This window comes from Delphinapterus leucas, chromosome 3 (genome assembly GCF_059928025.1).
Source record: "Delphinapterus leucas isolate spDelLeu-1000000601 "Yukka" chromosome 3, BTC_Dleu_Yukka2, whole genome shotgun sequence".
Classification (NCBI taxonomy): Eukaryota; Metazoa; Chordata; class Mammalia; order Artiodactyla; family Monodontidae; genus Delphinapterus; species Delphinapterus leucas.
Window position 1 is genome coordinate 124960391 of NC_143131.1, and position 21271 is coordinate 124981661.

Below are 21271 nucleotides of genomic sequence, written 5' to 3' on the forward strand. Positions count from 1 at the left end.
GGGCCTCTTTAGTGTGTAAATGTATTTAACCCACTTGCATTTCTAATTCCCCTCCAGGTACTCCTTCCAAGATGAGGAAGACATGTTCATGGTGGTGGACCTCCTGCTGGGCGGGGACCTGCGTTATCACCTGCAGCAGAATGTCCGCTTCCAGGAAGACACTGTGAAGCTCTTCATCTGTGAGCTGGCCATGGCCCTGGACTACCTGCAGAGCCAGCGCATCATTCACAGGTGAGTCAAGTCCAAGGGGACAGCCTTGGTCTGAATGCACAGGAGGGAATGCACAACCTGAAGCATTCAACAGGTCCTTGTTGAACGTGACATCTAATTCTTACTTAATTCTTACGACATCCCTGGAGGTGGGTGTATTGTCCCCATTTTTCAGGTTAAAAAAAAACAAAAACTGAGCACATTGAGCTTAGTCTGCCCAAGGTCACAGTTTGTAAACAACAAGACCAGAATTAGTGAGTGTTGGTGCTGCTTATAACTAAGCCTAGACAAAGAGAAGAAAAGGTGACATATAGGAACTTAAGAAATATAAATGAATTAATCGAAAGAGAAATGGAGGAAGTGCATGAAAGGAAAGAAATAGAATGGGTAGGAAGAAAATACTTTGGGGAGAAAATTTGAGTCCTAACATCTTCCTGTCATCTACCCTATTGTGAGGGCATGCTGCAGACAGAAGTCAGCAAAAGCAACGTATCTCCTTCACTTGGGGCATTTGTGCTAAAGACAAACAAATAACACAAGTAGCTATAAACCCAAACAGACAACAGAGAGAAAAGGATAATGCTTTATATTTATATAGGAGTTGGTAGTTTTTAATGGCAATTTCCTATATAATATCTCACTTGATCTCTGTAATAAGTGATAAGTGAGCTGAGCAGGTATAGTTAGACCAGTATTAAATATGAGATTTTGTAACTTGGAGGCATTAAAGATCATCTAGGTTACTTATAAGAAGTTTGAACCTAATCACCTTCAAAGCAGCTACTACTTACCTGGCTTTCTATATGCCAGGTACTGCTAGGGACTTTCACATATTATCCTGTTAAATTCTCAAAACTCAAAGAGGACGCCACATTTCATTACAGTATTCCCATTATACAGATGAGAAAAGTGTGGCTCAAAGATTTGCCAAGGAGAGACCCTGACAATTGGCATTGCCGGGATTCGAACCTATATCTCTCCCATCCTAAAGTCAGAGCTCTGTCTACTATACCACCTTGCATTAATTACACATATGAAATATATACATTAATTAATTATACATTGTTAAATGAACAACCAACATGTGACTCTGCCACTGTCATCTCTAATCCTTGAAGAATCTGCTGAGTTTTTAAGTTTAATTATGTCTCATTTACTGAAAATTTGTCTAGATAAAATTTTTGCCCACCACTAGTTGACATTTATCTAGAATTTATCAGGACTAGTACAGGGCCTGTGGTTGAAGAAGTAACATCATAATTTATAGATTCTCCATGCAAGCACTGTGGACCAATCCTTTTTTTTTTTTTTTTTCTTTTTGGCCTTGGCGCTTACATAATTATTATTTAATTTTCTATCTTTGGAAGGGCCCATTTGTATTGGAAACGTGCTCTTCAGGCAATGGATAAATAGAAAGCAGACCAGTTAATCATGTATGATCTCGGAAGTAAATTTACACAGCCGGTGTTTTTGTCAATAACTGGGAATCCTGTTGACAAGCGATCTTTCTCCCACACTGCCTTGCTGCTACCTCCCACCTAGTTCTTTCCGAGGAGAAACTTTTCATATTTGTAGGCTATAGAGTCCCTGTCAGGGTCTTCATGCTCACTCATCCTCCCCCAAATTGCCAACCCACAGTCTGTTTGGGGTGCTGACATTGCAGATCTCAGGCAGAAGCCAGGGACTATGAAAAGCCAACATCACCAGAGGCCACCTTGTAACTTTCTCCCTTCTCTGTTTGAATCTGAGTTCTGTGGCTTCTTTCTCTGAGCTTCATTTTCTCAGTCATCACAAGTCAAGATGCTCTGAGCATTTTTGCCATGTGCTTAGAACCATGTTCCAAGAAGAATACAGGAGAAAAACGAAACAGAAAACTTGATACAATTTTCACCCCCAAGGAACATAACCATACCAAATAGCATTGTTTTCTGTCCTTGTCTCCCTCACTCTCTTTTGCTCCTATCACGGTTTTGCCACTTGAATAAGAAACCAAGGACTAAGTTTCTGCTCCTTGCCCTTTACACACTCACAATTACTACTTAGTGCCCATCTTCAGAGGGCCTCTTTGTACTGAAATGTCTCCTCCTCATGGCAGATGAATGGAAGGCAAACACCATGACATTATGAATGCTGGGTTAAAATGAGATAGCATCCTAGGACAGGAATAAAGATGCAGATGTAGAGAATGGACTTGAGGACACGGGGAGGGGGAAGGGTAAGCTGGGACGAAATGAGAGAGTGGCATGGACATATATACACTACCAAATGTAAAACAGTTAGCTAGTGGGAAGCAGCCGCATAGCACAAGGAGATCAGCTCGGTGCTTTGTGACCACCTAGAGGGGTGGGATAGGGAGGGTGGGAGGGAGACGCGCAAGAGGGAGGGGATATGGGGTTATATGTATACGTATAGCTGATTCACTTTGTTATACAGCAGAAACTGACACACCATTGTAAAGCAATTATACTCCAATAAAGATGTTAAAAAAAAAAATCCAGATGTATTTCTACTGCCCATATGTCCTACCTTGCCTCCCCATGCGTTATATTTTATAGTCAATCGTAACATTTTGTACCTCTCCTGAGGAGTTGTGATGTTTTGGGTATGTAATTACCTAATGTCTGTGTGCTGTGCTAAATTGTAAACTCCATGAGTTGGGGCCATGCGTGTTGTGCTTCTCACTGTGTGACCAGTGTGTGACAAAAATCTGAAGGAATGAACACTGCCCGAACCACACGGATGACAGATTGACTAAAAGCCCAGCTTTACAGATAACAAAGACGAAATTAAACTAGAAGGCATTAAAGCCATAAATTTCAGAGCTACCTTGGTCTTCACAATGGCAATCATGTAATTTATCATCCAAACCAGGGTACTCCTGAGAATGAAAGGAGTTGTGTTAATAATTATGCTGGGACAACAGGCAAAATCCCTAAGTGTTTCGGAAAAATCAGAACATATATCAGCCTCATTAGGGCTTTTCAAGACAGTCATGACCAAATAGGCATTTTAATTGTGAGGGAGCTCTAATAACCAGGACTTTCTGCCTTCAGACTAGTAGATATCAATGTGAAGTGATTTCCATTTGAAGTGGTATCAAATGGCTTAAAAGACATGTACATGGTGAAGTAAGCAGTGTCCCTTTGTCTACGGCATTTAGAAGATAATAGTGGCGGCACTCTGAAGCCAGCTTCAGGGCTCCTGGGGCAGAGTTAAAAGCGTGAAGAGCAACATAGAAGAAGAGATAGAGGCTTCTGAGTCCTGTAATTCTCTTTCTAAATCTCTTTCTTCAAAAGAATCTGAAGAATCCATGCTGTATTTGATGGAATCTAAGATAACAAAACATCTTTCAGCTACTTAGAGGATTGGATTTAAGACACAACCTGAGTTCCAAAGTATTAAAATGTGAATTTAAAAAAAAAGGACAAAATACAGATTTCCCAGGCAAGGAAAGATCATTTGCATGAAAGTGCAGATGTGAAATATGTGACTTCCAGGGCTTCCCTGGTGGCGCAGTGGTTGAGAGTCCGCCTGCCGATGCAGGGGACACAGGTTCGTGCCCCGGTCCGGGAGGATCCCACGTGCCGCGGTGCGGCTGGGCCCGTGAGCCATGGCCGCTGAGCCTGTGCGTCCGGAGCCTGTGCTCCGCAACGAGAGAGGCCACAACAGTGAGTGGCCCACGTACCGAAAAAAAAAAAAAAAAATGTGACTTCCTAATTTCAAAACAACATTTTGTCTCTGGACAGGGTAGAAGGTTCCAAATTACCTGTGGTGGTCAGCGAATATGTGTGGAGCAGAAGTGGTAATAGGCTGCCCTGACTGAGGGGTTCCTGGGTACCAGGTGCTCTGCTTAAGCACTTGTGAATTATTTCACTCAGTCCACCCACAACTCCAAGAGGCTGATGGTGTGACCGTCCTCATTTTACAGCTGATGAAACTCCAGTTCAGAAAATCACTTGGCTAACGTGTAGGTGAGGCCACCTACACTTGAAGGATATGCAGAGCTCTTAGCCACTCTCCACACCTACTGATGTTCAGCACTGTTGTTGCCCTGAGGAGGGTGTGGCACAGGGTGGGGCACGGCCACCTGCCTTCAGGTACCTGCTGTCTGGCTGCACAAATGAAGATGACACAAATGGAGACAACAGAAGAGCCTAAAACTAGAAGGTAAATTGGATGAGAAAGACTGAAGCGCTTCAGTAGGGAAGATGCTTTGGGGTAACAAAATAAGTTTCTTCTGAGCTCAGAGGGCTTAAAAGCAGGAAGGAGAGTTTAGTCTGTGTAAGGGGAACTGTATTCTGAATGAAAGTATTAGTTTGCCTCCCTGTGGTAACACAGAATAGGCTCTGTCTTTAGTTTTTTTGTTTGCATTGTTTTTCCTGCCAGCAATGGCCATCTTAGTTATTTTTTTTAAATACCATAAATGCTATTTCTGCCTAAATTGCAAATGAGACATAAATGGGGTTTTGTTTTATTTTGTTTGTGGATTATTTTTAATCCACAGACTTGACTTTTTGTAGTTTCCTAAATATGTAGAATATTTAGCTAATTTTTTTTCACTTTTAGAATCTGTTTTCTCTATAGACAGATTGCACAGTAATCATTAATTTCGAATTGTGCAATTAGACATATTTCTTATTGGGCGGGAAGTCAAACATTTTTCTATGAGTACAGCTTGAAAATCAGCTCTAGTTTCCAAATTATGGCCATTTCCTTGTTCAATATTCTGCTTTACTTACATTACATCAGTGAATCAAGATCTTAAGATATAGATACAGTGATTATTTGCTTTTATTTTTAAAAATAAGGTAAATTAAACTCATTACAATCCTTCCTATGGGATAGTACTCTGATTTGTTGATTGCCACAGTCTCTCCAGTGAATAAAGTGATAGAAAGTAATTATTACAGTCTAATGACAAATTTGTATTCCTTCCCTTGTCAGATGTTAAAGACTCAATTACAGATTTCATCTAATGAGATGAATTGTTTGGGACAGTTAAATAGTAAGTCATCTTGGGTCAAAATACCACTTGAGGGCTTCCCTGGTGGCGCAGTGGTTGAGAGTCCGCCTGCCGATGTGGGGGACACGGGTTCGTGCCCCAGTCCGGGAAGATCCCACATGCCGCGGAGCGGCTGGGCCCGTGAGCCATGGCCGCTGAGCCTGCATGTCCAGGGCCTGTGCTCCGCAACGGGAAAGGCCACAACACTGAGAGGCCCGCGTACCGCAAAAAAAAAAAAAAAAAAAGCCATTTGAGTGGATGTTTGTTTTTCCGTCTTTCTAAGAATTATCTCACTCTAATGAAGTTATAACTGACTGCTTTCTAAATTCCTACAGGAATAAGATAAAAATCTAATGAGGCCATCGGTATCAATGATGGCAGTGCAACAGAGTGAGCTGCAAAAGTTCATCTCCATCTCCAACTGATTACAGATACGCTGAAGTAGGAATAAAAGAAAATTCATGATTGTCAAAAAAAGAAGAGGATGCTATTTTTATTAATCGTCTTTGTCTTCTCTGCTATAATCATAGAAATCGTTAACTGACACCCAGTCCATCTAGGAGCCTCCATAAAATACACAAAGGAATTAGTTTTCGCACATCCCCTCTTGGACTGAAGTAGCTTCTTGCCAGGTGTTTATATCAGTCTTCTGGAAATCAGCATTTTGATGGTGAAGATAAAAACTTAGGGATATGCTTCTTTCATAAATATTCATTCAAGAACTGTTTCTTGAGTATCTGTTTGCCAGACAATGTTCTCGGTGCTGACCTTCAATGCTGAAAAGACGGACAACTTCCCCATCATCCAGAGTTGATAATATAGCATGAAAGGGAGTCAAGTAAACAATTCAACACTCGTACCAGAAAGGTGTTTAAATTCTGTGGCATTTACTACAAAGTAAATAAGCAGTTATGTGCCACCCGTACACGTCACTCACATTCAGTGCATCTTCACAGTGGTCTTGATCGTACTTTTACTGGTAGCCCCTGGCTCACAATATTCCTTATAAGGAGTGGTCTCTCCCTCCTAAACTGAGGCCCTACTCCTCACTCCTGTTCTAATCTCTAATCTAATCTCTAGTCTAATCCAGAGCGGTTGCTAAATACATCAGTGACTGAACAAATGAATGAGGACAGAATATACACGTGCTCCTTGGGTGGACGTGGAAGGTAAAGGTTGCTTGGATAAAGTTGTCTTCAGCATCTTTTTAAGTTATTCCCACTGTGTGTCTACAGTGTGTGGGGCTCCATGCTGCCTTTCCTCCATGCTGTGTTGTTATGCCGTGTAAGGAAACCACCACAGATGTAGTGACTTAAAATAACACACATTGATTATCTCACAGTTTCTTTTTTTTTTTTTTTTTTACATCTTTATTGGAGTATAATTGCTTTACAATGGTGTGTTAGTTTCTGCTTTATAACAAAGTGAATGAGTTATACATATACATATGTTCCCGTAACTCTTCCCTCTTGCGTCTCCCTCCCTCCCACCCTCCCTATCCCACCTCACAGTTTCTTTGGGCCAGGAGTCTGGACACATCTTAGCTGGGTTCTCAGAAACGCTGTAATCAAGGTGTTGGCCAGAACTGCGTTCTCTTCTGGAGGCTGGACTGGGCAAGGGTCCACTTCCAAGTTCAGTAGGGATGTTGGCAGAATTCGTTGCCTCATGACTATAGGACTCTGCTTGTTTCCTCAAACTCAGTGAGGAGACCAAGACTCCAGAGTGAGTCTGCTAGCAAGACAGGGTATATATCATTGAATAAAATTATGTAACACAATCACTCACAAAGAAGAGCGACCTCCCATCACCCTTGCTGTATAATGTCGGTTAGAAGCAAATCATACAATCAGCCCACACTCAAGGGCTGAGGATGACACAAGACATGAACAGGAGGAGGTGGGGAACATGGGGGGCACCATAAAGTCTGTCTACCATACTTCCTCTAAACAAGTTTTCCTATGCCTGACTCCGACATCAATATCCTCTATGACCGTAAATATAATCCTGAACATCCTTTTCAAGGAAGCAATGAGGTGGTTTGGCCAGATGAACAGGAATGGTTCTTTCATACCTAAGAGTCTAGGGTGATTCCTCTCAGCCCCGATAGGATGACGCTCTTCAAAGTATAACCTCTTTGACTTTCTGCTCTCTACCACGCACCTATTTCTCCCCAGCAATGCCCCATGACCGAAATGAACTGTCAAAGGGCATGTAACAGTGAGGTGGGATAGTCAGCCTTTAACACATTTAATAATCAAGACCTTTTTGCAATTCAGTTGTGAGCCAAAATTCTTTGTTTTAACGAAGGTCTTGAGTTTGTTACAGGCAGAGATCTTCGAGGCTGAGATTTCGTCTTTTTGTCTGACTCATACACACTGCAGCATCTTGGAAAACACATTTTATTTTCTTGGGATGATCATTCATAGGGAAAAAATAAGATCTTTCTGCAGCTAATCATTTGAGTCAATGATCATTGAGTGACAGATGAGCTTCTGATGAATGAACTTGTCAACACAGTGACACCCCAGGTTTCTGCAGCCTGTGGAAATGAGTCATCTGGAGGGATGCTTTTCTAATTCCTGGAGGTGTTTACTCCCCTCTGCTCACCATTTAAATTATACTACAAATACCTATCTCATTTTCTTAATGGCTTAAGAAGAGCTGTCATTCATTGTGCGGATACCAAGAACTAGGCCCTGTGCTAACAAGCGTTTTGCACACACTGCCTAGGCTGATAGTCAGCAATACTGTGACAGGGTTAAGTGACTTGCCCAGTACCATACAGTTGGTATACTAAGGCCACATTCAAAAGTAGGATGAACTGATTCAAAGATCCTACTCTTAATATAGGCTCTTCTAGTTTCATTCTTATGAACATAATAGACTTCTTCAAGATCAGATGAGCTATTTAGTGCTATTTACCCAACAGCAACAAACATTAGTTTAGATACACATTTTTAGTTGGTATGTGTTATGGGTTAAATTTTGTGCCCCCCGCCCAAAAGGTATGTGGAAGTCCTAATCCCCAGTAACTCAGAATGTGACCTTATTAGGAAATAAGGTCTTTACAGAGGTCATCAAGTAAAAATGAGTTTATGAGGGTGGGTCCTAACCCAATATAACAGGGATTCTTACCAAAAGAGGGAATGTGGACATAGAGATAGATATAAACAGAAGGAAGATGATGTGAAGAGACACAGGGAGAACTCTGTGTGAAGACGAAGGATTGGAGTGATGTGTCTATAAGCCGAGGAAGGCTAAAGTTTGCCAGCAAACCAACACAAGCTAGGAAGAAGCAAGGAAGACCCCTCACCTACAGGTTTCAGAAGGAGGAGGGCCTTGATGACACCTTGATTTTAGACTTTTAGCCTCCAGAACCATGAAACAGTATATTTCTGTTTTTTTAAGCCACCTAGTTTGAGGTACTTTGTTACAGCAGCCCTGGCAAATGAATACAGTAAGTTTTCATAGTTTTTTTAGGTGCTGAAATTTCAATCTTTGCTTCTCTAGCACGTACTACTCAGAGCAGCTTCTACTTCACTCCTGATATGCTACTTCAAATATATTATGGGATGGAAGACCAGAACAAAACTTGTTAGAATTGTTTATAAAATTACAGTAACCCGAGAGAGAGTTCACTAAGTCAAATCCATTAGCTTTAGTAGATGGTAAGCTATTTTATGTTGCCCAGACACTGTCTCTGCTTACTTTCATATTTCAGATTTGGTGAGATATTTCAGATATCTCTGGCTTTTTCATAACGTTTCTCTAGTCCAAGGAGTTTTGTTTTGTGCTTACATATCTCTAAGGGAAGTGAAATCTTTTCCAATTTACCAAAGCAGCATGTCCAGGATGATGAAATTAAAAGTCTAAAAATACTTATAGATGATCTGATTACTTGTATTGTCCATGCTCCAAGTGATGCTGCCTTTCTTCCTCCCAGTGTACTTTTTTTTTTTTTTTTTTGCGGTACGTGGGCCTCTCACTGCTGCGGCCTCTCCCGTTGCGGAGCACAGGCTCCGGACGCGCAGGCCCAGCGGCCATGGCTCACGGGCCCAGCCGCTCTGCGGCATGTGGGATCTTCCCGGACCGGGGCACGAACCTGTGTCCCCTGCATCGGCAGGCGGACTCTCAACCACTGTGCCACCAGGGAAGCCCCCTCCCAGTGTATTGTTAATATTTTCTGTTTATTGCAGTGGGATAATAGATTTTGGCTTCCGACTGCCATTTTCTGTGGAGTGGTTGAGAAAATGCCCTTGCTTGTTGTTTTGGTAAATCTTCTCTTCAGAAGCTCACCAGCCCTTGCGAATGTTTTCTCTTCCTAACTCCCATGGCAGAAGGGCCACTTGAGCCTCAAAAACAAAACGGCAGTGCAGTAATGAGGGTATTAGGTTGGTACGTTCTATTCAGCACCTGCTCCCAAGCTACCGAATAATGAATGAGCATGAATTACACATTGTGAAAACAGGAGGCTCTGCTTGCTTTGTGCGTCAGGCAGTTCCGAAAGGAGCTTTGAAACTGTGCTTCTCACGCGAGGGCACCCATTTGTGAAAACCCACGTGAACAAGGCAAAGAGCTGCTCGTTTACAGGTTAACATGTAACTCGCCTGGTGCTGAGCTTTTAATAGTTTCTATAAGGTCAAGAGTTTCATTAATATGCAACCTGTAACTTAGTCCAAATTAAATTTTACTTTGCCTAGCCTACATTTTAGTACAAAGCTGAAGCTTCATTCTTTCAGGTTTAGTCATTTAACAGGTAGTATTGATGACTTATTTATGTGCCGGGCACACAGCTCTTGAATGGAGGTTTTTCTTGACTCATTAACAACTTTGCTTATTCACATGTATATTTTTTAAATTTTTTATTGAAGTACAGTTGATTTACAATGTTGTGTTAATTTCAGGTATACATCAAAGTGATTCAGTTTATATATATACATATATATGTGTATATGTGTGTGTGTGTGTGTATATATATATATATATATATATATAAATCTATTCTTTTTCAGATTCTTTTCCATTGTAGGTTATTACAAAATACTGAGTATAGTTCCCTGTGCTATACAGTAGGTCCTTCTTGGTTATCTATTTTATATATAGTAGTGTGTATATGTTAATCCTAAACTCCTAATTTGTCCCTTCCCCCCTCCACTTCGGTAATCATAAGTTTGTTTTCTACATCTGTGACTCTATTGCTGTTTTGTAAATAAGTTCATTTGTAACATTTTTTTACATTCCACGTATAAGCAATACCATATGATATTTGACTTTCTCTGTCTGACTTACTTCACTTAGTATGAAGAGTTTTTGAAGAATAAAAACATGGTTTCTGTCCCTTTAAAGCTTACAGTTTGGTTGAGGAGATGGACAATGAATATAATACAGAAACATAAACAATGAACAAATACATAAATAATCATGTTAGTTACAGAGTCTGTTGAGTGCTTTATGGGAAATAAACAAGGATCTAAGAAAAAGAGTACAGAGTTGGGGGTGAGGGTCATTGCTCTCGAAGAAGCCTCGCCGGTAGGTGGCATTTGAGCCAAGCCTTGCAGGACAAGCAGCTCTAAGGTGGAAGTTTGTTAGGTGTCCTGGAGCAGAACAGAGGCCTCTGTGGTTGGAACATGTGAGAAAGGGGGAGCGTGGTTCAAGAAGCCACGGGAGAGGTGAGCCGAAATCAGGTTGTCTTACCACATGCTCTCACAGAGGCTCTCGTTCAAACTTATTTCTTATTTGTGCTTTAATGAAAATACAGAGCCAGTCAGGAAAGGGGACATATTTGAATTTGTGATCAGTTTGGAGATAAGGATAGAACATTCACAGTGGGTGGTAGGAAAATAAGGATGGAAATCATAGAGAATGGGATCCACGAGCTATTCTAGATACTAGGGCAAAAAAGAGCCTGGAGATTATTAGTTCAACTTGCTCCCTCTGGAGGTAAGGGATTGGCATACTTTATCTGTAAAAGGCTAGATAGCAAATGTTTTAGACTTTGTAGGCTATAGGGTCTGTCACAACTCATCGACTTTGCCATTGTAGAGTGAAGGCGTCCAGGTAATATGTAAGCAAATGAACATGATTGTGTTGCAATAAAACCTTATTACAGACACTGAAATCTGAATTTCACATGATTTTTTATGTGTCATAAGATAGTATTCTTTTTTATTTTTCAACTATTTAGAAATGTAGGATCCCTTCTTAGCTCATAGCCATACAAAAACAGATGATGTGCTACATTTGGCCCATGGGCCATAGTTTGTCAACCCCGGTACAGATGCTAAAACTGTGGCCCAGAGAAGCAAGTGATATGCCCAAGGTCACAAGGCAAATCAGAGAGAAGGCTAAGAAATCATGTGTTCTAGCTATTAGGCTGGTACTTAAAAGAAAAAAAAATAGTGTCTTCATTGATAAAAGTAATAAGATATTATGTAATATCTTATAATAAGATTTTTATGTAATACTTTGGTTCAAATCGATAAAGATGGCATGTTTATTTTAGAAATTTGTGGGGGAATATAGAAAAGTATTGCAAAAAATAAAAACCCAGTGGTAATCTAATGTGGTTTATTTCTAGCCTTATTTGGTTGAGCATTAAATATATACTGATACTCTTTTATAGAATTATCACTATATGTATAAGAATATACAAATACATACATATAGTCATATCCTTTGTAAACAGAATAATATGAAGATATTTTATATGCTCAAATCATGTAGTTGTCCACCATGATATTCATATGCCCATAGCAAGGCTATTTGCAAGGTGTCCATCATAAGCAGTGACTGATGGCGTTAGAATTATATGATGGCTCTTCCACTTACAAGAGAGGCAACCGTGGGCAAGTTACTTAGCATCTCTGACCCTCATTTGCTATATCAGTAAAATGAAGAAACCTATACATAATTTACAGGGCTGTGGTGGAGATAAATTCTAACGTATGCACAACACCTACATAGAAAGTGTTCAATAAATTTATAGCTATTGATTAATATCCATTTGCTTCCATTACTTTCCTTGCACTAAACTATGGGGAAAACATACTGTTCCTCTCATACTCTAGAATACATCATCACCAAAATTACACATTTATCTTATAATACAACCATTAAGAAAACACAATATTCTCGTTTGAAAGCAGAGTATGACATAGTAGACAGGGTAAGGGGCTTTGGACTAGTCAGATCAGGGCTCAGTTTGGGGCTTCGTCCACTTATTAGCTGTATGACTTTAGGAAAATTAATAAGCCCTGAGATCTATTTCTCTAATTTGTAAAGTAGATTTAATAATGTCATATATATTAAAGCAGGAAAAATATGACAAGCCTTTATTACATTGCTCAGAAAATCAGGGATGGCTAATAAAGGGAAACCATACTATTTTCCTGCCAGTTGGAAAACAACTATGGGCTATTACAGAACCTTGGGATGTTAGAGTGAAGGTTATTGTAGAGATCAAGTCCTACCTGCATCCAAAGGCAGAATTTCTTCCACAACCTCTCCAACAAGGAATTGTCTTCCCAGCTTTTAAACACTTCAGAGGTGAGATACTCATTACCACGTAAGGTACATGATTTCATTTTTAGACATGCTGAATTTTTAGAAAGTCCTTCCTTCTATGGACTCACAATGAGCCTCGTGGTTCCCCTGCTGCCCATTGGAGCTGAACTAAGTAAGGTGTCAAGTCAGACAGGGCTTCTATGAGTCGTCACCCACTCATAATCTTACTGGTAATTTATCTCTAGCCTCCAGGATTCCTTATGGTCGGTGCCCTGTTGTGATTAGTGTTTGTTCCTTGTTAAGTATTTTGAATATCACTCCTGGTGTCAGGTAAACATGAACTGGAATCCTGACTCTTCTCATAATAGTGGATGACAATGCAGTAGTTCCTGGAATTAGCCCTCTGTGTGCCTCAGTGGTCCCATCTATGAAATAAGGGTAATAATTATACCTACTTCATAAGGTTGTTAGAGGATAATAGGGAATAAAGTGTTCAAAGGGCTTATCCTTATCTCACTTGTTGCATTAAATGAGATCTGTCATCATGAGTACATCACAATGGCTCCATGATAGTTGAAAACAACTATTCATCATTTATCGTTCTCAGTTTAACACCAGTTTCTTGCCATCTAGCCCTTCCTACACTGACACTTCCTAATTACTTGTTCAATGTTTTCTGAAAGTCAGCTGAACAACTACTATGTGCCAGATACGAAACTAGAAGTTTTACACGAGCCATCTCACTAAATCCTCACAACAGCTCTATAAAGCAGGTACAATTGCTGTCCTTGATTTCTAGATTCACGGGGCCGAGTCTCAGAAACATATTACCAAACATGTTTCTAGTCTCAATAGAAAACTAACTGACGTGGGACTAAACAATAAAGGGGATTTATTATTCTATGATTCTTACAAGTCCAGATGTATACCAGACTTGTAGGCTATCTTGATCCAGCACCTCAGCCTAGGACTCTATGCTAACTCCTTTAAATCCAATGAATCACACACCTTCTAAAAGCTTTCCCCAGGACAGCAAGGAAACTTCTTCCTCAGAAGCCCATAGCTTAACTCTTCTTCCTACTTAACGGCTTAAATAAGCGTTACAGCCCATCCCAGAACCAATAACCAGGACTGTGGAGTGGCATAACTCTCACGAGATTAGGCCTTAGTCACAGAGCCGTCTCCTAAAGTCAAGAGTGGGATAGACTCCCCCAAACAAAGGGACTATAGCGTGTGTGTGTATATGTGTATGTGTGTGTGTGTGTGTGTGTGTGGCAGAGAGGTTAACTACCCAAATGAGAACTGAAATGATTAAGAGAATAAAGAATGCATGTTAGGAGGGCAATCACAACGTACATTATACAAGGTTCTAACTTGCCCAAGGTCCCAGAACTAGCAAGTTCTCAGCTGAGATTTGAAACTGGGTCATCTAACTCCAGAGCCCCACTCTTAACATCTAGGTTCTACTGCTTCCCAAATAAACCTAGTAATGCCTGGGAAGGGATAGAAACATTTGTGATTACTAATTGTATTCTACACACACGCACACACACCACACAGTACAACACAGTATAGCATATACAAGGCACACGTTTAGTCCATATACTGGTATATAAACATTCTGCCTCCAGAGACTACAAAATGGTTAAAAATCTCAAGTTTCTGGGATGGTGGTACATGGCCATACTTCTCAAACTAGAATGTCTGTACTATTGTACTGCTGGGGATTCACCTTCCTAGAACAACAGATTTATCCAGAGTAAGAAAGGTGGAATTTTACCTTTATATTAAAAGAGATATGGATATATTATAGAGTAGGGTGCAAAGTCTATATGATTTTCAAATATACCACAGAAATTGTGAAAAACATTAAACTTGCTGCAGACCAATTTCAACCACACCCCAGACCCCTGGGTATGTTAGGACATTCTCTCTCCTGAGAGGAAGTAAGATATGAACGTTTGAGATATAAACTAAGATTGCACCTTGCAGTGTTATTTGTTTTGGTGGGTTTTTTTTTGTTTTTTTTTTGCGGTACGCGGGCCTCTCTCTGTTGTGGCCTCTCCCGTCGCGGAGCACAGGCTCCGGACACGCAGGCTCAGCGGCCATGGCTCACGGGCCCAGCCGCTCCGCGGCACGTGGGATCTTCTCGGACCGGGGCACGAACCCATGTCCCCTGCATCGGCAGGCGGACTCTCAACCACTGCACCACCAGGGAAGCCTGTACCTTGCAGTTTTGCGTTGTAATCCCAGTTCTGTCTGTTACTTAAAATCTTGAACCATCTCTGAGCTCCCCCTTCTTCATTTGCAAGAATGGGTGTAGGGCTTCCCTGGTGGCGCAGTGGTTGAGAGTCCGCCTGCCGATGCAGGGGACATGGGTTCGTGCCCCGGTCCGAGAAGATCCCACGTGCCGCGGAGCGGCTGGGCCCGTGAGCCATGGCCGCTGAGCCTGCGTGTCCGGAGCCTGTGCTCCGCGACGGGAGAGGCCACAACAGAGAGAGGCCCGCGTACCGCAAAAAAAAAACAAAAAAAAGAATGGGTGTAATATCTAAGTTATGGAGCTATTATGAAGAATAAGAGATGCTGTCTCTCAAGTGCCCGCCATGTGCCTGCCACAGCATGGACAATAAATAATAGCTATAACCACTCTCTTGACTCATGGGAAGCACAGCAGTTTGAAAACACTCTTATGGACTAGCCCCAACACCTCTTCCTATGGCAATGGCAGGCATTTCTAATCAATCTTTTCCCTTGGACATGGAGGTCCTTTACCAACACAGCCTGAAAGCCTTCAGTCTCTTTACTTCACTTCCTTGTAATGGCTTCTGTAACTAATACTACCTTGAACAAACTGTGGGAAAGGCTGGGATTGAGTAACAACAAAAAGAAGTAGCCAGAAAGTAGCTAAGAGTGTAGATCTTAAAAGTTCTCATCACAAGAAAAATAAATTCATAACTATGTGTGGTGATGGACGCTAACTAGACGTAGTGTGGTGATCATTTCAGAATATACACAAATGTTGAATTATTATATTGCACACCTGAAACTGATATAATAGTCACTTATGTCTCAATTAAAAAGAAAAAAGAAGTGGCATCCATGTGGTAAGAAAGTTGGAGGATGATACCTGGCCCTTACTAATCCAGTCCTGGCATCTTTTCACTTCTGTTTCCTGTTCGAAATTACATGTTTTTGCTTACAATTTCCCATCACACTCTCACACCCCCAAACCTCTCTTTTCTTAGCATGGGTCTGTTTATGTGACCAATAGCCTTCATGTAACACTATAATTAATATATTATATGCACGACAAATACGATATTATAAAATAACATTATATAAATATATAAATAAAATATTATACGTATAATATTTTCCCCATCTCAAGAACTTGGAGAGGACCCAATCCAGGAGAGCATTATGTGACAAAGAATTAAATCCAAACTGTGGACCTGTCAGAAAGCCATGGGACACTGAAGAAGTTGAGTTTCATTAGGATACACTGATTTTCCTGTTCCCTCTTCTCACAATACCCCATATCAGATTGCAGGGTGAGCAACTTGATTCCAGGGTAGGCACAGTGAAGGGATGTAATTAGCCTATTAAGTTCTGCTAATGTCTTGTTAAAGTCATTCAGGTGAGAACAGCAGATATATCAGTTCCGCCTTGGACCCTGCCACAGGGAGTGTTGCATTTCCACACTGCTATTTGTAGTTCTTACAGTAAGAATCAGCTGATTCAGCAGGACCTGGACTTTTCTGTTTCATCAAATCAAGATGCAATGAAGGATTTCTACAGAATGTGTGTGTTCCCAAAAGTGTACTTTACCGCTCTGCAAATGATGGGTTTTTTTCGCTGCCAACAGTAAATATAGTGCAGCTGGCATATGGAGGGTGTTTTGTTGTCGTTGTTCTTATTCTTTTGTTTTTGTTTTTCTCTTCTTAGGAGAAAAAGAAATACATGGCTTATTATTCCAGAAGTTTGAGAAGCCAAGGGGCTAGATTTACTCATTTTTCTGACAAATATTTATTTAAACACTGACTTTGTTCTGGGCACTTTGATGAGCCTAGGAGCTACAGCACTGAACAGCACAGAAAAGATGTCCCTGCTCTGAGAACCTGGGGGGAAAACAAATAATGAACAAATAAAGAAGAAAATAGGTAATGATAGTGCTGTGCTGAAAATAATATGGAGGTGAAGAGATGAGGATGGAGAGGGCTACTACTCTAGATTGGGTGGTCAAGAAAGAACTTGGAGGATGTGATATTTTAGCCAAGATCTGAATGACAAGAAGACACAAGCCACCTGAAGGTCTAGGCGGACAGGACTGCAGGCAGAGGGGACAACATGTGAAGGAGACCAAGAAGAACAATGCAGTTGGAGCATGGTGTGTGGCAGAGAGAGTATGCTATGAGATGTAGCTCAGGGCTCCGCAGGACTAGAGCACCTACAGGTCATATAAGGCCGGGGTAAATGGTTCGGATTTTATTCCATGTGGGTTGGGAGCCAATGGAGTCATTAGGCAGGGAAGGTGTGTGTAATGAAAAACACCACCCTGGCTGCTATGTGGATAATGGATTGTCAGGGGACAAGAGGAGAAGCAAGAAGAACAAGGTATTATACTATTGCAGACTTCAGCATGATGATGGTGGTAGCGCTGGAGATGGTAATTCTAATGTGTGTCTATGTATAAGTATTTTTTCACTGTAGTAAAATATACATCACATAAAATTTATCATTTTAACCATTTTTAAGTGACAAAGTACATTAAGTACATTTATACTGTTGTGCAACCATCACTACCATCAATCTCCAGAACTTTTTTGTCATCCCAAAATGAAACTCTATAAATATTAAACAATAAATCATCACTCCATCTTTCCCCACAACCTTTAGGAACCTCTATTCTATTTTCTGTCTCTGTGAATTTGACTATTCTAAGGACCTCATATAAGTAGAATCATACAATAATTGCTCTTTTGTGCCTGGCATATTTCACTTAGCATAATGTCTTCAAGGTTCATCCATGTTAGAGACTGTATCAGAATTTTATTCTTTTTTAAAGCTGAATAATATTCCATATGTATATACCACATTTATCTATACACCCATCCATGGATACTCGGGTGGTTTCCACCTCGTGGCTATTGTGAATAGTGCTGCCACGGGTGTACAAATATCTGTTCAAATACCTGCTTTCACTTCTTTGGGGTATACACCCAGAAGTAGAATTACTAGATCAAGTATTAATTTCATGGGTTTTTTGGTGTTTGTGTGGGATTTGGTGGATATCAAAGGTTCTCTTTAGGATATATTATATTTATATTTATCATGGCTGCTAAACATACAGATGGAAACATCAGGCAAGAAGTTTTACATATTATTAGTCTAGAATCCCTGGGTCGTGTCTGGTGATAAAAGGTATATGATAGAAGGTCATGCTGCCCGGTGGATAGGCTGTCGTGATGACAAAAGAATGATTAAGGAAATGGGAGTGAGGAAACAGCTGGGGTGCATGTTGTTTTCAGCTCCCCAGGTGATCCTAGATACACCCAGGTTTGGTAACTACCCAGTTAAACCATCTTATAGATTGCCTTACACGAAGAAAACCATTTAGGATTATTGGAGAAGACAGAAAAGATAAGAAGCGGTGCTTAAATTCTGAACTAGAAAATCTCAACTTGTTCTAGCAAGAATTTTAATACAGCACCTGGGTTTATTTTCATTTCCTTTCTCCTACTGCATGAATAAACAATCTTATCACACTACCATTCACCCTGTAGTGACTTAGAGGTTACCTCATCACTTTTTAGAGAAACTATGTACTTAGAATCTATGCTTATAAACTTTATTTTTCTGTTAAAAGTCCACTTTTTCTTTTATATTTTTCTTAGATTTTCCTCATAGTCTTTCTCTGAATTTAGTAATAAACATGCCTCTTTACCACTTTAAACCCCTTTGGCATGGTTCCTTTTGAACCTTTCTTACCCTCCCCATCCCTGAGGGAACTATGTCTCATCTATCTTTATATTTCTCATATCCTAACACAGTGACTTATCAGAGTAGATAAATGTTTGATAAATAAATGAATATAAGGTTGAAGTAGGACATATCACCTTAAACTATGACCTCTCTGATCTCCATATTATTCTTTAAGCTGCAAGGAAGTTTCTGGGGAAAGTAGTGGATATCACAAAGTATGGCTATAACAAATTTAAAAAATTGCACCTAGGGATTTAATAGAAAGCCCATAAAGTGCCAAACCCACAGCAATTCATTTCTCCTAGCAAGCCCTCATAAATTCAGGCCACGAAATCATTGTGCTCATCTTGCCACACCCAAGTCTCTCCCTTCCTGGCAGGGCTCCTCAGGGCCTCCTCCTCGCCTGGCAGACACTACCTGATGCTCACTGGTACAGGTATGAAAGAGGTGGCAAGAGCCTAATGGCTAGTTTACCTCGAGCTTTAAACTGCAGAGTGTTCAATGGTGTGCTGGAGTGCTCTGGTGTATCCTGGTTTATGTATTAATCAAGAAACCATCCCCGCCATCAAGGAGTTCATGATCCAGTTGGAGAAAAAATGAATAGAAGTGTGATAAATGTTGTGACGGGATAAGCATACATGCAGAGCACACAGGAGGGGCCATTGACTCAGAACTGGAAAATCAGGGAAGGCTTCCTGTAGGAAGTGGCATCTGAGCTAAGAGGTGAGGGATGACTCTGCATTTTCTGGGTGCAGTGGTTCAGGGCTCTGATTCAGGCAAAGGAACGGCAGAAGGTGAGGGGATGCAGGGAGCTTTTAGGGGACTCCATGCCCTCCATGTGGCTGGCACAGGAGCCAGATTATGAAAGGGCCTTTAATCCATGTGAGTGAATTTAGACTTGATAATTTTTGGAATAATGAAATCCATCAAAGGGGTTAGGATGGAGTCTGCAATACTGAGAGTTTAGCCAGGGAAACATGCAATTTGAAACCCCCTTGCACTCTATGTTTTTAGCAAATTATACCCTGAACCAGAGAAAAATTTGCCACAGCTACAAATGACCGCTTATGAATCCAGAGCTAATTTTAAGAACCTAATAAACTAAACGAGAAGATATTCAAAGCTCATGAAAGTACCCATGCACCTGCCTGTTGGGTGGGGCATATACTTGGTTCTGTGTGTCGCTAAGAGGCTTGTTATTCATTAATATTTTCAAAAGAGGACTCTGACAGTCTCGGTCTGTCACAGACTAAAGTCACCTTATTCTAGTGACATAAAAGCCACTTGACTAGGCTGAAAATGTGTTCCCAAACCTGTTGCAGAATTTCTTCCCTAATGGCTTCTGTGAATTTGGGTTTAAGGGCTTTAATGGTACATCAGGGAAGGGCAGTAAAAACCGGAGTGTGGAAGAGTGAGGGCTGCTACGAACTACAGAGCTGTGCTGTCATTGAGGAACACTGCTTACAATAATATTTGTTTCTTGAGGACTTCTGAAACTCTACAGGCCATTCCTCTAAGTACTTACCATCAAACCTCTAAGTATTTACCATCAAACTACGGCCTTCGTTGGAAGAGGGTGGATTATGTTCCCTTCTATGGATTTAAGGATCTCACCAATGCATAGAAAACTGGTCCAAGTCCTTTAATTAACAATCCCAGGAATAATACTTATTAAGCAACTAGAGGCATTATAGCATCATCTTAAAAAAGATTCTAATCTCTGCAAGTTTAAACTGTAATCACCTTATAGATCATTTTGTTTCTCTTTTTTATAGTCTTTAAGTTGACCTCATCTTTGTAGCTCTAGAGTTACACAGAAAACAATAATGATTAGTACTACTACTGTACTGTACCTTATGACAATTTAAATGCTGTATGATCACACACTACTATATGGAAGATAGATAACCAACAAGGACCTACTATATATAGCACAGGGAACTCGACTCAGTATTCTGTGGTAACCTATATGAGAAGAGAATCTGAAAAAGAATGAATATATGTATATGTAGAAATAAATCACTTTGCAGTACACCTGAAACTAACAAACACTGTAAATCAACTACACTCCAATAAAATTAAAAAAAAAAATAAATTAAAATGATACATACAATTTAAATAAATAAATAAATGCCGGATGATCTATGGAGCGATACTGACACACTTGGATATAATAACGCTGTAGAAATTAAAAGTCTGAGCTTTTAGGGACTTCCCTGGTGGCACAGTGGATAGAACTCCACGCTCCCAATTCAGGGTGCCCAGGTTCGATCCCTGGTCGGGGAGCTAGATCCCACATGCATACCGCAACTAGGAGTTCGCATGCCACAACTAAGGAGCCCACCTGCTGCAACTAAGACCCTGTGTAACTAAATATAAATAAATATTAAAAGAAAAAAAGAGTCTGAGCTTTTGAATGAGAGAGACCCAGGTTCAGAGCCCTGTTTTTCTGTTTATTAGCTCTGTAACCTTGGGTTAAGTTACTTAACCTCTTTAAGCCTCAGTTCTGACCTAGAAATTGGGGGTATTCATGGTAACTATCTCAATTCACTGTGAGAGTTGAATGAGACTGTA

General features: G+C 40.6%; 1 protein-coding gene across 1 annotated transcript in view; it reads left to right on the forward strand.

Annotated features, from left to right (window-relative positions):
• Positions 1 to 21271, forward strand: part of STK32A (serine/threonine kinase 32A) — a 119686-nt gene that overhangs the window by 65901 nt on the left and 32514 nt on the right. The window contains exon 6 of the mRNA XM_089908585.1: positions 58 to 231. Within this exon, the coding sequence (XP_089764711.1) occupies positions 58 to 231 (174 nt within the window). The remainder of the gene's footprint in view (positions 1 to 57; positions 232 to 21271) is intronic.